This window comes from Petaurus breviceps, unplaced genomic scaffold (assembly GCF_028583685.1).
Source record: "Petaurus breviceps papuanus isolate PSGF00001 unplaced genomic scaffold, PetGlider_PUasm1.0 80, whole genome shotgun sequence".
Lineage (NCBI taxonomy): Eukaryota > Metazoa > Chordata > Mammalia > Diprotodontia > Petauridae > Petaurus > Petaurus breviceps.
The window spans coordinates 20,667,895-20,685,311 of NW_027186540.1; the positions used below are offsets into that span (position 1 = coordinate 20,667,895).

Sequence of the window (17,417 nt, forward strand, 5' to 3'; positions counted from 1 at the left end):
TTTCCACAAGATTTTGAGTTACAAATTTTCTCCCCATTTTTCCCCTACCCACCACCCCAAAACAATGATCCCACTGAATATCCCCTCCCCCAATCTGCTCTCTCCCATATCTTCCCCCATCCCTTCTCCAACTTTCCAGTAGGGCATGGTGGATCTCTATGCCCCAGTGCCTGTATATCTTATTTCCCAGTTACATGTAAAATAATATTAATAATAGTATATATATATATATATATTTTAAACATTTGATTTTGAAACTTTGAATTCCAGATTCTTTCCCTTCCTCCCTCATCACCCACCCTTACTGGGAAGATAAGCAATTCAATATTGGTTGTCCATGTGTAGCTATGTAAAACATTTCCATAGTAGATATATTGTGAAAGACTGACTATATTTCCCTCCATCCTATTCCACTCCCACTTGTTCTATTCTCTGCTTTGATCCCATCCCTTTTCAAAAGTGGGTGCTTCCAATTTCCCTCTCCCCCTAGCCTACTCTCCCTTCTATCATACCCCCTCTCATCCCCTTCCCCCCTATTCTCCTGTAGGGTGAGATACCCTGTTTAGTGTGTATGTCATTCCCTCCCTAAGTCAATGAGACTTGACTCATTGTTGATTCATTCCCTTTTGCCTTCCTGTTCTTCCCCTCCATTGTAACAGTTTTCCCTTGCTTCTTCTATATGAGATAATTTACCCCATTCAATCTCTCCCTATCTCCTCTCATTATATTTCTCTCTCACCTCTCAATTTTACCTTTTAAGTATCATCCCTTCCTATTCAAATGGTCCTGTGCCCTCTGTCTATGTATACCTGTACATATATATACATATACTCACATATGTATTCATATGCACATATACCCTCCTATATAGACATATATGAATGTATATATATTTATATTCCCTTCAACTATTCTCATACTGAGAAAAGTTTCATAAGTTACAATTATCATTTTTCTGCGTAGGAATGTAAATAGTTCAACTCTGATAAATTGCTTATGATTTCTTTTCCCTGTTTACCTTCTCATTCTACTCTTACTTCTTATATCTGAATGTCAAATTTTCTATTCATCTCTGTTTTTTTTTCATCAAGAATGCTTGAAATTCCTCTATTCCATTGAATGACCATGTTTTCCCCTGAAACATCATACTCAGTTTTCCTGGGTAGGTGATTCTTGGTTTTAATCCTAGTTCTTTTGACCTCCAGAATATCATATTCCAAGCCCTTTGATCCATCAGTGTAGAAGCTGCCAGATCCTGTGTTATCCTGATTGTATTTCCACAGTATTCAAATTGTTTCTTCCTGGGTGATTGTAATATTTTCTCCGTGTTCTGGGAACTCCAGAACCTGGCTATAATATTCCTAAGAGTTTCCTTTTTGGGATCTTTTTCAAGAGGTGATTGGTGGATTTTTTCAACCTCTATTTTGCCCTCTGGTTCCAAAATATCAGGGCAATTTTCCTTGAGAATTTCTTGAAAGATGATTTCTAGGTTCTTTTTTTGATCATAGCTTTCAGATAGTCCAATAATTTTTAAATTATCTCTCCTGGATCTATTTTTCAGGTCAGTGGTTTTCCCAATGAGATATTTCACATTGCCTTCTATTTTTTCATTTGTTTGGATCTGTTTAATAGTATCTTGATTTCTCCATAAAGTCACTAGCTTCCATTTGCTCCAATCCAATTCTGAAGGAATGATTCTCTTCAGTGAGCTTTTGAGATTCTTTTTCCATCTGGCAAATTCGGCTTTTTAAGGCATTCTTCTACTCATTGGCTTTTTGAGACATAATTTTTGAGACATAATTTTCTTCTATCATTCTCATTTCTCTTCCCAATTTTTCCTCCACTTCTCTTATTTGGTTTTCAGAATCCTTTTTAAGCTCCTCTGTGGCCTGTAACCAGTTCATATTTTTCTTGGAAGCTTTTGGTGCAGGAGTTCTGACTTTTTTGTCTTCCTCCTGTTCCATGCTTTGATCCTTTTTGTCCCCAAAATAGGAGTGTAAAGTTGGATTGCTCTTCTTGCTTTGCTTCCTTTGCTTGCTCATGTTGCCACTCAATTACTTGACTTTTGAGCTTTATGCCACAGTACAACTCTGCTACCAGAAAGGGGAGCTTTGTCCCAATTGGCTGGGCTTTTCTCAGCTGCTGGAGCTATTAATTGGCTGCCCTCTCTGAAGCCTTCACACACTCTGGCAAACTGGTGACGCACCCCAGGACCTCTACCCTAGACAGTGATCCAGTTCCAAGCTGGTTAAAGGAAGAGCGGTTACCCCTCAGACTGGTTGCTTGGTCCCCCTACAATCTGCAGGCCAGGATCTCTGAAGCAGCCAGGAGGCAGTGGCTGCATGGCTGCCATGCCTCAGCTGCTTCTCGCCCTAGAGGCAAAGGCCAGACTTCTGTCCTGAACTCCATGTTCCCGCAAAGTCTACACTGACCTCTCATTCTGTCTTTGGCATCCATGGGTTGATAATTTTGGAAATTGCCACAACTGCTGGTGATCTGAATTCCCTCTAGTTGATGGCTGATTGTGGCTGCCCTGAGGCTAAAACCGTGGGGTCATGTGGGGCTGGGCTCAGCTCCCAGAATGCTGTGCTGGCCCCTTCCTCCCAGCCTGCCTGGCTGTCTTCAGCAGGAAGTTGGCTTCTCTCTGTCATTTTGTGGGTTCTATAGCTCCAAAGTTTGTTTAGAGTCATTTTTTACATGAATTGGAGGAGGTGTTAGTGGGAGCAGAGCGGATGTTCTGTTTCTACTCTGCCATCTTGACTCCACCCCAGTGATTACTCTTTTTAACTGTTCCTAAATGGTCTTATTTTTTAAAATCATACTCAGGTCTACTCCAATCTTTCTTCAGGACTATCCAGTTAGTAAGAACAATCTTGGTCTACATTTTACATTTCTTCATATAAAAGGTAAATGATCTGTTCTTATGGAGTCCCTTATAATTTATCTTTGATATTTTCCTCATATTTTTCTTGGATATTATATGTCAAATCTTCTATTAAGTTCAGGTTGTTTTTTTTTTAAACAAAATCCTGAAAGTCTGATAATTCATTTACTATTCATTTTTTTCCATTTAGGATTATGCTTAACTTTTCTGGGTATGATATTTTTGGCCACAACCTCACTTCTTTTGCTCTTCATTCTATAGTATTCCAAGACCTGTAGTCTTTTAGTGTCACCACTGCTAGGTCTTTGTGATTTTAATTGTGGTACTGCCATATTTAAATTTTTTTTTCTTGCTGCTTGTAATATTTTATTCTTGAGCTGGGGGTTTTGGAATTTGACTAGGATATTCTTGTAGGTTTTCCTCTTAGAATCTCTTTCAGGTAGTGATCAGTGAATTTTTTCCATTTCTACTTTCCCCTCCTGTTCTAATGGTTCAAGACAATTTTCTTCAATTTCTTATATTATTGTGTCAAGATGTTTTTTTTTTGATGATAATTTCAGTTTGATTATTCTTATGTTTTTTCTTCTTGATCTATTCTCTAGATCAGTTTTTTTCTTATAAGATGTTTCACATTCCCTTCTATTTTTCTATTCTTTATATTTTCTTTTATTATTTATTGGTCTCTTATAGCTTCACTGGCTTCTCCTTACCCAATTCTAATTTTCAAGGAGCCATTTTCTTTCTTAAGATTCTGGATCTCCTTTTCTAATTGGTTGACTTTCTTTTCATAATCTTCTTGTTTTTCCTGGATGGTTCTTTTTATTTTTTCAGTTTTTCCTCAATCTCTCTTGTTGATTTTTAAAGTCTTTTTAAAGTTCTTCTGTGAATTCTTTTTGGGCAGGTGACCATTTAAAACTACTCTTTTGGGGAGGAAAGGCTTTTTTTTTTTTGCTTTAGTCTCCTCCTCTGAAGCTGAACCCTGATCTTCTCTATTCCTATAGGAATTTTTGATGGTTGGATTCTTTCTCCTTTGTCTGCTCATTTTTTTTTTAATTTGTAGCAGCTGATTTTTTGTAGTCATCTCTAGTCCTGGGGTATGGGGCATGGTGCCTCTCCTCCTTCAATTCTCCTCTATAGCTTGGAACTGAAACCAAAAATTCTGCTTTCCTGTAAGTGTTCACAGCCAGTGGTGTCCTGTACACTCCCCAGGAGATTGCTAGACCATGTGTTAGCAGCACAATTAGATCTGGCATTCCTTATCAGCAGAGGTTCCCTCAATCTTCCCAGGCTCAGTGAGGACTCTGGACACTGTCCCGGAAATGAAAGTTCCTGTGGCTGGGGCCCAGGTTATCTCCCCACCCAGCTAGCCCCAGGGCTTGCCACTTATTGTTTCAGAGAAACTAGCCTGGAGATATTTATTCTTCATGGGGACCAACCTCAGTCCTGGGATTTTTCTTCAAATCTTCTGCAGTTGTCCCTGGAGGACCACTATTCTGCCCAATTCTTGCTTATTTTTATTGCTCAATGTTCACCCTGAGGCACTATTTTATCATGTTTGTGGGGGAAATCTGGAAGGCTTGTAATTTTCTGATCTACTCTATCATCTTCCGGAATCCACTCTCTCCAGCTCATTTTAAAGATGAGGAAACTGAGGCAAACAGTGTTAAGTGACTTACCCAGAGTCACACAGCTAGAGGTGTCAGAGATCAGATTTGAACTCAGGTCTTCCTGACTCCAGGCCTGGCACTCTATCCACTGTACCACCTACCTGCCGCTTTTCCTTCTCTTAGGTCCTTTTGTTTTACTTCTTTTTTTTTTCTGACTTCCTAATTTGTATTTAGAGTCAGACATTATGGTGTGTGTGTGTGTGTGTGTGTGTGTGTGTGTGTGTGTGTGTGTGATCTAAGTCAGAGGGAAGAGAGAAGAGAAAGACAGAGACAGGAGGCATATATTGAGAGAGAGAGAGAGAGAGTATTTATAATTGTTTATTTCTTTCTCTGATATTTAGAATTAGCTCTTTAAGAAACATATTGTTTTGTCCTCAAGAAAACAACCACTTACTACTCAGAATATTCACTTTTTGGTTGTTAGAGGTGACAGACTCCATATAGGTAGAACCTAACAATATAAATGCAGGATCCTTGGATTTAGAACTGGAAAGAACCTTAGTGGGAATGAGTGATTATCTAGTTCAGTCCTCTTATTTTATAGCTTAGAAAACTGGGACCAAGAGAGGTGAGTGAAATAAATGTTTTGGGAATAATTAAATATTGATCATTTTTATAGTTAATAAGTAGCAGTACTGGGACTTAAATCCAGGTGTTCTGATTTAAAAAAAAATCAGTTTTTTCTTCTATTGTACCATATTTGGTTTCCCCTTCTTCCCAATAGAGTCATTGCATTTTGTGTGTATATCCTCTAAATATGTTTCATGGTCACAAATAAGTTCTGTATATGGCAGAACACTGATCAGATGCTACTTTTGGAATATCTGTGCTAGTAAGGCAGTTGCTTATGGTTTTGAATAATTTGCTTCTTACAGTTTCTCTACCCAATTGATGAAAGAAATCCTTTCCCAGAGAGCCATCTGTTACTGATTTCAGAAGAGAAATGTAAGTGTCTCCTTAGTTTTCATTTAGTATGACATCCTGGTTAAAAAAAACCAAAACCAACACACAAGACCTATATATTAATAAAGACTTACAAATAAAAATGATCTACTTGCTGAGCTTTTCAAGCTTATCTGGGTGACTTATACAACTAGGGATAGCATCCCATTCCTTGAATGTAAATTTAATAGTAGAACTGATTTCCTGCAGAGGTGACTTCTCCTGACTACTCTTGATTGCTTCATCCTTTTTGTACTTTTCTCACATGGAAATGTGAGCTACTTGATCACATCTGAGAAGAGGTGAAATTTTGGAAGTGTTCCTTCAAAATAGGCAAACATATTGGAGAATTTTATGCTATCAGTTTTACTGAATCTGCTGTCAGAAATAGAAACTGTTGGAGGCAGCCAATATAGGCTTTTGTCTTGAAGAATATCGGGTTGGGTTTGTGTGGAGCAGTCCCTTGGTGACCAGGAGTGCATACATGCTTGATAGCAAGCTTTAAGGAGGGCTGGTAGTGGTGATGTAACTTGTTCACTGACGGACAAGAGATTGTCCATCAGGTTATTTTGAAGCTATGTGAAAGTTTTATCCTGATGAGACTGCCGCAGGTTAGATTTTTCCTCCTTCTTCCCCCAATCATCTTTTGTAATGGGATTTTCCCCCTGAGGTATATTAATTTGAATGGTCTAGTTTTTTATATGTACATACATATATATGTATATATGTGTGTAAGTAAATGTGTGTATATATGTTGAATGTGGAACTATAGTGTTATGAATTCTTTATATATATGTTGAATCTGAAACTATAGTGTTGTGTAGTCTTTTTTCCAAGGTTATGTGTGAATAATTGGTTCATACTTCAGAGAGGAGCACAGCTAACATTAAAAGCATTATGCACTATGGACATTTTAGTGCTGAGTAAATGCAAGGCTTGAAAGAGACCATGGGGCGGCAAAGGGCACTGTTTTTAATTGAGCATTTATTGTGAGGGCACCATCTGGAGTTGGACTGCTTTGTGTCCTGTCATTTAATCTGTATTCCCACAGGGCTTTGTTCATGACTGCTTCTGTGCCAAATCATTAACTGGATGCCTTAGTTCTATTTGTCATAAATATTGAATTTTGCTTCTTTTTTATTTTTTTTTAAGATATTGAACAATTTCATATCCAAGTCTTCAGGGAAGATGAAAATAGGGTGGTGAGTACTTGAACCTTTCTCTACCAGTGCAATTCAAAATTCTTTTATAAACAATTCATTCCTATAATTATTTTAAAAAAGACAGAGTTATACTATTGGAATATAAAAATACTTCAAAGTTTTAGCCTATAGCTTTATATAATGACAGTGATGACATTAATTGCTGGCATTTATATAAAGCTTTAATGTTTACAGATTGCTTTATAAATAATTTCTCATTTTTTCCCCCCACAAACCCCTAAGGAATAGGTAATATCCCCATTGTTCAGATGAGTAAACTGAGGCAGACAGAAGTTTAAGTGACTTGCCCAGGGTCACATAGACAGTAAGTATGTAGGACAGTATTTGAACTCAGGTTTTCCTGATTTTAGGTCTACTGATCTATTCACTTGTGCCACCTAGCTGCATTTTACTACCAAGGGAAGTTATATTCCAAAGTTTTCATCCCAAAGGGATATAAACTGTCAGGAGACAGTATGCTGCTGTGGAAAGGATGCTGGAGTTAGTTGGTCAACATAGGTTTCAATTCTGCCTTTGGAATTTGTCTACCTTCTCCAGGCTTCAGTTTCCTTATCTGTTAAAAAAAAAAAGAGGGGGTTAGACTAGATGACTTTTGAGATCCTTTCTACCACTAAATTTAAGATTCTGTGATTTACCTCAAATTTGCTACAAACTCATAGGTTTGACCAAATGAGAATACTAATAATATAAGAAGCGAGAATAATAGCTAATGTTTTCATAGTGCATTACATATATTATCTCATTTGATTATCACAACAGGTCTGTGAAATATATACTACAAGTATTATTATATACATTTTACATATGTGGAAATGGAATCACAGAAAGGTTGAATTGGTCACCCAGTTAGGAAGTGTTGGAGGGTGATTTGAGCCCAGGTTTCCTTCTGACTCTAAATTGCATGCTCTTTCTACTATGGTGCCTCTGTCATTTACAGATGACTTGGAAATTAGCCTGGGATGTCAAAGACTGGGAGGCAAATGTCTCTGGTATCTATTTGCCTCTTGCAGAATGCTTTCTTGAGTAGCTAGGATCCATCCATTGGGGATGGGAGGAAGCCAGCCAGGCAATTGTTGCTCCATTCAGCCTGTCTCCAGGCTGTGGGTACCCCAGACTAGTTTCCTATCCTCCTTAAACTATGCAGCATGTTATAGTGAATGTAGCACTGGACTTCAGATAGGCAAAACCTTTGATTTAAACCCCACATCCTCCATGTCAGCCCCTGAAGAGAAATTCACCCCAAATTTGAAGTATGAATATAAGTGAAAATGCAGGATAACTATTTTAAAGCTCCCCCACCTTGCTTGCCCCTTTAGTCTATTTCTACTCTTGGTCTACTAGCCCCTGTGGAGCTTACTCTGAGGCCAGATGGGTAAATTGGAGTGGGGGCTGACAGTAGAGAGAAAGAAAGCATTTTTTTTTTTAAGCAATTGGGGTTAAGTAACTTGCTCAAGGTTACACGGCCAGTTATTTCTGGGTGTGGTGCTGAGTGTCTGAGCCTGGGACTCGATCTCCAGGTCTTCCCAACACTGGAACCGGTGCTCTTACTCGCTAGGGGGCTGACAGTAAAAGAAATTCTACAATTGCTATGGGGAAGCACTCTATAATACAGTGATCCTCAGACTTTTTGGTCCCAGGACTTTTGTATATTCTTAAAAACTATTGAGGATACCCCTCCACTCCAAGAGATTTTGTTTTTATACGATTTATTTATTAAGTATTTACCATATTAGAAATTAGAATGCCTCAGTATTATTATGAAAATTGTTTTGACTTTGTAAACCCCTTGGGATACCAGGACTACATTTTGAGAACCACTGCTATAGTAGAAAAAGCTCAGGATTGTTAATAAGGAGACCTGAGTTTGAGGCTTACTTCCGCATGTAACCCTCTGAATGGGTTTGGAGAAATCACTTAACCTCAGTGTCTTTGTCTATAAAATGAAGAGGTTGAACTAGATGACCTCTCAGGTACTTTCCTGTGTTGTAATTCTGTTTTGTTTCAGATAAGTATTTGACTGTAGCTGTGGACGTGTCTACTTCTCCTTTGCCTTTAAAACTGAAATGGCTTCATTAGGTTATATAGGAGTCTGAATCACCTGCTGACTTACAGTGGGTGTGGCCTGGCCCATCTAGGGCCAGTTTAGTTTCTCTGTAAGATGGAAATGATGATGAAGTCCTACCTGAAAGAATAGTTGGAAGGAATTATTAATGAAATATTTAAGAGCAGTTTTTATCCTGAGATACTTGATTGCTGATGCGAATTACTGTTTTTCTTTTTTAAAATAGTTATATAAGGTCTAAAAAAAATCTTTTACCCCATCAGGTGATTCGAAATTCTGGTCACCTTCCAAGAGACAGAGTTGTTGAGGACTTTGTTTGGGCCCAATGGGATATATCAGAACAGAGATTATACTATTTTGTCCTGAAGGTAAAAAGAAAAGGAATCCAGTTTTTTTCTACATAATTATGTATATAATATGCATGTAATATATAATCGAATAATATATAATTGTAATTTTCTATATAATTATGATTATTGCTTTTAAGCTAGATTATTTAGAGATGTAGTTCTGTCAAAAAGTGGCAAAAATACTCTCTTCCTAGTTCTGTTTACCTCTTTAGTTTTCAATGGTGACCTCTAGTTATGTATCACTTTATTAATTTTGATCATAAATTGACTTTTCTTTTAGAAATCAGAAAGTATCTTAAAGTGTATCCAGTTTTATGCCGATGAGAATTTTAGCTTAATAGTAAGTCCAACCTTTTACTTATATATTTTCCTTCTAAGTGAACCTGTTTAGTAGATTGCATTTTGGAAGTATCAGTGACATTGTAAAATAGTATTTAAGCATTCAGCAACGAGTTAGACAGCTAGAGAACTTTCCAGGTGGGGTTATGTATTACATAAAGAAAGGAATCATGGGCAGCTAGGTAGCACAGTGAATAGAGCACCGGCCCTGGAGTCAGGAGGACCTGAGTTCAAATCTGGCCTCAGACACTTAACACAAAAACTAGTCCTGTGACCTTGGGCAAGTCACTTAACCCCAATTGCCCTGCAAAAAGCAAAAAGAAAAGAAAGGAATTGAAAAGATTAGTAATAAAATATACTTTAAGGAGTTAGAGCATCTCAGGTATAAGAGTAGAGTTAATAAAAAATTAGGTAGTCTTAAGTGGTTAAATATCTTTATATTTGCCCTCAGAATAAACTGGGGACATTAACATAGGTGTGGGAAACCATGTAAACATGTATAGGTTAATTGGAAAAAACATCATCACTAGTTCAAACATAATGCAACATCATTTCTTATGAAACAAACACTGGGTTAACATTATAGTTAAGGAATAGTAGTTGAACTGTCAATTGAGATTATATTTCATGGGTGTTATAGTGTATAGTAGTTGGTCCTGATATAGCCTTGCTAATGTACTTTATTAGTTATATTCAATTTCTAAAGTCATGTTGACATTGCCACAGAACTATTACAGATGCTATGTATTCCTCCAGAGGCCTATTATGAGTCTTATGTGGCTATGGCTTTCCTTGGGCTCTTTGAAGGAATCCCCTTCAAAAAGATTCCTAGAAAAGATTTGTCAGGTCTGACTTTCAAAGATAGAAATGGACCCATTATGAAAAATGCACTAGGCTTTGATTATAAAGAAATACTAGTTAAAAAAAATTCAACAGGCTTTTTTTGTGATTGAACTTTTTTGAATAATCCCAAGTGATGATGATTACTAAACCAGAATTGCTCAGATGTCTGCCAAGGTGTAGCCTTAGTTGTCTGAAGATACTATGCTTTCCTTTCCTTTTGTTAATATTATTTTTTGTTGCTTCCTTCTAACACCCACCCCTGATTTTCAAGTTTGAAGTTCCCTTGGACATTTCATTTGGTGACACTGGATTAACGTAAGCAGTTTTCAGATTAATTTTGAATTTTTAATAGATAAGTGGACAAAATGATTCATGTTCCTACCTTCCCTCTAGATTGAAGGATACTTAAGGACAGGGGTCATGTTTTATTTAGTCCCTATGATACTTAGTGCAATTCCATGACACCCAGTTGACATGTGGCAAGTGTTGAATTGTATCTTATCATAAACACAGGACTTTCCTGAAACTTATCTGTGGAACTGAAGGGAAGACAAAAGTTTTCTTTGAAAATCCATTTCTTTATTATTCTTTTTTTTTTTGGGGGGGGGAAGGCAGAGCAATTGGGGTGAAGTGACTTGCCCAAAGTCACATGGCTAGTTTTTGTGTTAAGTGTCTGAGGCCGGATTTGAACACAGGTCCTCCTGACTCCAGGGCTGGTGCTCTATTCACTGCACCATCTAGCCGCCCCTTCTGTTATTCTTAATGAATGATCAGAGTTAAACTAACCACTTCATCTAAGAATAGATCTCAAATTTCATAACTGTAAAGTTAGTCAAACTGATTTATAGGGTCCTTCTGATTTTATGAAGTATTTCCATGCATTTTGTCTATGGAGGTATTTCTTTTTTCCCCTGTGATTGAGGGAAAAGCTTCATATCCATCCTGATCATCAAATGGTTAGAAGTAAGCTATGCTTTTTTTTTGTTTTATTGATTACTTTTGATTTTATGTAACCATAGTCTCTTTAAATCTTCCCCTTCTGATTGGCTTTATAACAAAGAAAATCAATTAAGCAAAAATATTACATTGTGTCCCTTGTCTCTGCTTTGAGAAGAGAGTCAGGTTTCATTCTTTGTTCTCCAGAATTATTTTTGGTTTTCAATTAAGAAATAAGTCATATTTAAAATAAAGGAGCAAAACTCTATCCTCCTAACTGTCCAAGATGATGCAGCTCATCTGGTTTTTGCTTCTGAGCAGAACTGGGACAGTGTGGGGCAACTGTAACATGCAGAGGGCACAGGAGAGAATACCTTTTCACATATTTTTTCCTTATAAATGCCATGTTTTTAATGTCAGAAATGCCACTCATCATATAGGTATTAATTTTGTGAAAAGTCAAGTTGTATGTATCCCAGTAAAGGCTGAACTATTCCTTTAGGCACCAACACTGTGTGCGTTTGTGCGTGTAATTTTCCAAACTAGCCTAGAGCAAAGAAATGCCTCTCCTAGCTCTTACTCTTTTTTAAAAAATCTATCTTCTCTTTTACCCAAAAGATAAGAATGGCATGAATGTCCATGTGATGGAAGGAGATATGATAGGCATCTGAACGAATTTACACAAGGGTACCTACACATACTAGACCCATCACTTTGAATTAGAATCATCATAAATCTAAGCTGCATTATATTTTGCTAGTTGTAGGGTTTTTTTTTTAACCATATGAGACTTTTCAATTCTGCTTAAGTCAGAACGTGAAGATAATTTTTCTCTCCTGTTTTCTTGGCATGCTGACTTCCTTGCAAGTTATTGCCATGTCCAGTTTGTATTTTGGAGTAAGAAGAGAAATACCGCAATCATTTGTATTCAGAAGCACCAACTAGAAACAGGAATCACTAGAGAAATTTTGCCTTTAGAGAAAAAAGTGGTAATCTAAATATTTAGGGACTCAGATTTCTCCTTTTGGTGATAATGTGCTATTTTTTCTGGAATTAATTAGTCTCATCTATGCTGGCTTTTAGATATGCTACTTCCACTGTAAAATTCATCTCCTTTTTTGAGAAGTCATAGAGTGTTAACTCACTGACAATTGCCTATTGTTAATAAAAGGAAGTTCTATGCAAATGAAATGATTTCATTCTAAAAGTCAACATTCCCACCCATCCACTATTATTGAACCAGATCATAGGGAAGAAAGAAAAGATAGCATTTGTGAGGACTACCCAGAAACCTTTTATGGTATTTCTTCCCCTTGTTATAAACCCCATGGTGTTATTCATTGTCTTTTGAGAAATCTTTTTTTAAAAATGTTTGAACAAAGATAAGTGAGATAGAAAAAAAATCAAAAGTGAAAAAACAACCCATCATTTTCATTATGAAGTGAGAAGGTTGTAATCCTGTTTCTGAATAATTAAAGATAGGCATACTTTTTTTTTTAAGTATCTGGAAAAGAGTGAAGTATTTTTAAAAAGCATCTGAGGTAATTTAGCATGAATGTTTTCACTGATTGACATAAACTACTATGAAGAAATTGTCACTGGATGTCTTCTTTAAGTTCTAAAATAAAACCATTTTCCCTAGTTCTTATGAGACAGCTATATGGCTCACTAAATACTGCTGGGTTGGGGATCAGGATAACCTGAGGTCAAAAGTGGCCTCAGATACTTAAATTTGTGGCCTTGGGCAAGTCACATCAATTGTAAATAATAGCACCTACTCTCAGTGTGGTTGTGAGGGTCAAAAGAGATCATATTTGTAAATGCTTGTTTTCTTCCACTCTTCCTTCTTATGCACAAATAGGTTAAACAGAGCAGTTTACTGTTGCTTCTTCAGGGATGCTTAGGATGAAGGCAGTGATAAAGCTAGAATGAGTGAGTGCTACAGTTAAAAGAGACCAGACTGATCCTCTGGTCCAAGTTCCTTATTTCCTAGGTGTGTGTGGGAAAGCTGTGGCTCAGAGCTGGCAAGGGATTTGCCCACAGTGGTCACAGGGATTATTCATGGCTGAACTGGAACTAGAACCCAGGACTCCTGATTTCTTCCAGCTGTAATTATCCCTGTTATATGTCAGTGACTGTCCATAACTCGCAGGAAGCAACACAGTGTATTTTGTAAAACTGTTTGCAATATTTTCTGTTCCCTTTTTTTTCCTCTTAGGCTTGTGAATTTTGGGTGTGAAGACTCTCAAAACCAAGAAATGTTATCCAAAAATTTGAATCTACGTGTTTTTACCAGTCACACAGGTAGTACTAGGTTTATCTTTACCTTTGCTTTTAGTCACCATAATATATGCATATCAGAGTTCTTGAAAAATGGTCACATTGCTGACTCATGGTTTTCAAAAAAGAAACTGTATTAAAACCATGTTATAATATAGTTCATTTTAATATGAATTTGGATATACTCAAACTTATGTGAGAAACAAAGCTTTAACTTTTTTAACACCAGCATTCTGTTAGTGTTGTTGTATTGCTATGATTAATGCAATACTCTCAGTGTCCAAAGAATTAAAAATGAAAGAAAATGTAGGATAGAAAGAAAACCTGGGCTGGTTGTATATTGGGGGTGAAGGATTATAGGCAGACAGCTAGAGTACTCCATTGGCATCCTTGTAATGTCAGGAGAAGGCATATTGTGTGGTCAGCTTATGGGAAGCCATAGACAAGAATCAAGCTGGATGAGCTGCTTTGGGTGAGTTGAAATTCATGTTTTTGGAGGAAACTTCCAAAGGGATGAAATCCCAGATCCATTTGAGAATGTTGAATACCATATAACAGAAAAGGTACCTGGAAGGTATGCGCAGGTTGTAACATAACACAGGAGAAATCTAAAAGAGGATTTGAGGTAAAGGGATATCAGAAGCAAGGTCTATAGGCAAGGAAGAAGATGCCCTTGCTAGTCAATGATGATAACAGATGAACTGTCCAAGTATTCTTTGGTTTTCTTTCAAATATCAGGAGAAAGAATATCATCCTTTCCTCTCTCAACCGTCTTGGTGTGTGGGACCCCCCCCAGTCAGATTTAAGAGTGTACACAGACAGTGTACAGGAAAGCAGGTGTGAACAGTCTATAATATGCATCACTGGACGGAAGGCTCAAATCAATGACATCACAGATACATTTTAGCATGCCAAATTACATCCCCTCTTCCAAAAATAACTTTCTATAGCACACATGTATTGTCCTTAAGTGAAAGTGAACCATCATTAGAATATCATATACTTTACATTATTTTTGCTATACTAGTGATTGATCTATCTATATGTTCTTATCTGATACCCCTTATCAGAGGGGCACACTTTGTGGGGATGGGTAGAGACAGGATCTCTTTATTTCTCCCAGGCTAGAAGGGTAGTACTTACTCACAGGCTTGTCCCACTATGATTACCATGGGAACTTTGACCAGTGGGGCTGTTTTGCCCTTCTTTAGGAAACTTTGTGGCTCCCCTGCTTCTAGGCAGTCTTCATGTTAATGTCAAACTTATTGAGAATACTCAATCAGGATAACCCACTGTAGCTCAGAATGCCTGTGTTCAAGAGAGGGACCAGCCTCTGCCTCTACTGGTAAGCTGGGATTACAGGTGTAACCACCATAATGGGTTTAGGCATATATTTTGTAAGACAATCTGTGGTCAAGAGTCAGAGTGAGACTAACTTGAGATTATATAACCTACATGAAAATTAAACCCATTATTGTTTAAGAACACAGTATCCTGCCTAGTGGATCCATTAACAAAAGACTGATATAACAGGGTTACTTATGGCTAAGATGGGAAGATGTGGATCTGGAAATAGGTATGCATGGCAAGCCCCAAAGAAGAATCATTAAGGATTCAACATCAGCTTTGAAGGTCTCCAGTGTAGGACTCGGGGCTCTGTGTTGTTTACCATTCTTATCAGTGACAGAGGAAAAGGCATAAATGACATTTTCATCTACTTTGCAGATGGCTCAAAGCTAAGAGAGATAGCTAGCATGTTGGATGACAGACTCAGGAACTACAAATAATTCCATAGTTTAGGATATTGGGCTGAATCTAACAAGATGAAATATAAGAAGAAGAAATGTAAAGCCTTACATTTCTTACAGTGGCTAAAAAAATCACTTTTACAAGAACAATAAGGAGAAGCTTTGGTTAAACAATATTTTTAAGAAAAACCAAGTGTTTTAGTGGGCTATATAATCAATTTGAATCAAAAGTATAATGTAACAGCCAAAGAAGCTAATATAATGGTAGGCCACCTTAAGGAAAGCATACTGTTTAGGATTAAGGAGGTGGTTATTTTGTTGTTTTATACCCACTTCATGGCACAGTTGTATTAATTTCTGGGGGCCAACTTTTTGGAAAGATATAGTTAACTTGGAGAGTATCTTGAGATGCTCTAAACTGGACTTGTGAAGAATCATGAGATCTTGACACATGAAGTTTAGTGATAGAACAGAAGATCTTAAGCCTGGAGAAAACACCCTAATCCTAAACCCTAACCTTAACCCCAACCCTAAACCCTAACCTTAATCCTATCCTAACCCTAAACCCTAACCCTAACCTAATAACTATTTCCAAATAATGGAAGTTCTGTCACGAGGGAAAAGGACTTGATGAATTCTGCTTGGACAGAATTAGAGATAAAGAGAAGTTGCAGAAAGGCATATTTAGGTTTGACACAAGGAAACACTCCCTAAAAATCAGAGCTGTCCAAATGTATAGTGGGCTACCTCACGAGATAGTTCTTTGTGAAAGGACATCAAACGAGAGCCCAATGGCCACTTGTCAATGACATTGTAGAGGAATACACTAGCAAATAGAAGCTAACACTTTTATAACACTCTTAAGTTTTGGAAGTACTTTATGCTTTATTATTTCATAGTTTCTTGCTCAGATAGAAGTTGGATTAGATGGCCTCTGAGACATCTTCCAACACTGAAAGTCTGTTCATACTGTGTTAGCCCTTTATCCTGATGCCAATGTTATGTGTAAGTGCCTGTGTCTAATAAATACTGTTCTAAAACTTTCTGAGCCATTTCTTCAGTCTTTAAGGATCTGAAATTTTATCAGTATGGGTCTCCCTCCAGTGATATCAATCTCAGAATCCCTCTATAACTTTGTAAATGGCTTTTGAGAATTTCTGTTTGCCCTGCCCCCCACAATGACCTTGTAACTGACCCATTGAGGAGCCTCTCAAAATTTATCTAGATCAATCCTCTGATAATAGACATGCAGTCTTTCACCCAGTTTTTGTGTTGCCTTTCCATCCTGGCAGGATATTCCAGTGTTTATATTTCACCAGCTTCATCTTCAAGGACAATGCATAACGTGATGAGCCAATGGAGTAAGACTTAAATGAAAGTTCTAAAACAAATGCTACTGCATATTGCTAGCAGTATTAGTAACATTGTCCCCTTCCCCGACTTTACTTCCCTAAAGGCACTGGGACTGAGTCCAGGCCAGCCTCTGTAGCCATTATCCAGGGAAACAACCACCATAGATATAGGTATCAAGTGGTAACTAACTGCTCCTAATGAGCTGGTAAGCCCAAGAACCCTGGCAGTAACACTCCCCAGGTCACCAGCTCTATTTTCATCCCAGACCTTCTAGTCATTGTCTAGGGGAGCAGCCCTTGTAGAAATGAGACCTGGGAGCTGCCTCTCTAAGAGCTGTAACTTCCACCTACTCAGCAGTCATCCCTATTAAAGACTCAGAAAAAAAAAATTGTTTCACCAAAGTCCTTGACACTGTCACATGGCTCATCATCCAAAAAGAATATGCTTTTTACCAATGGAAATCATGCTAAAGAAGATGCATTGCTTTTGCTTTGCCAGCATTCCATTGGACCTTTACATCTGCCTTGTAATTAAAAACTGCTTTATGTATTGTCTTTCTCTATTAGAATGTGAGGTCCTTGAGTTCATAGGCTATCTCCAATGATGAGGACAGTCAATGTCTATCAAATTTATTTTTTCATTGATTTGTTCTTTGTAAGGTGTTGGATATTCAATTCATCTGTTAGAAACTTCCACCTAGTTTGTCAAAAGAGTATGAAAGATGGGGCGGCCAGGTAGCACAGCAGGTAAGAGCACCGGCCCCAGAGTCGGGATGACCTGGGATCAAATC

General features: G+C 37.5%; 1 protein-coding gene across 3 annotated transcripts in view; it reads left to right on the forward strand.

Annotated features, from left to right (window-relative positions):
- Positions 1-17,417, forward strand: part of LOC138176039 (gamma-secretase-activating protein-like) — a 116,026-nt gene that overhangs the window by 31,721 nt on the left and 66,888 nt on the right. Inside the window, exons 7-12 of one of the 3 annotated variants that reach the window (XM_069106778.1) lie at positions 5,427-5,496; positions 6,646-6,695; positions 9,042-9,146; positions 9,409-9,468; positions 10,582-10,625; positions 13,465-13,550. In XM_069106778.1, the coding sequence (XP_068962879.1) occupies positions 5,427-5,496; positions 6,646-6,695; positions 9,042-9,146; positions 9,409-9,468; positions 10,582-10,625; positions 13,465-13,550 (415 nt within the window). The remainder of the gene's footprint in view (positions 1-5,426; positions 5,497-6,645; positions 6,696-9,041; positions 9,147-9,408; positions 9,469-10,581; positions 10,626-13,464; positions 13,551-17,417) is intronic. The other 2 variants (XM_069106779.1, XM_069106780.1) reach the window with 2 other exon arrangements.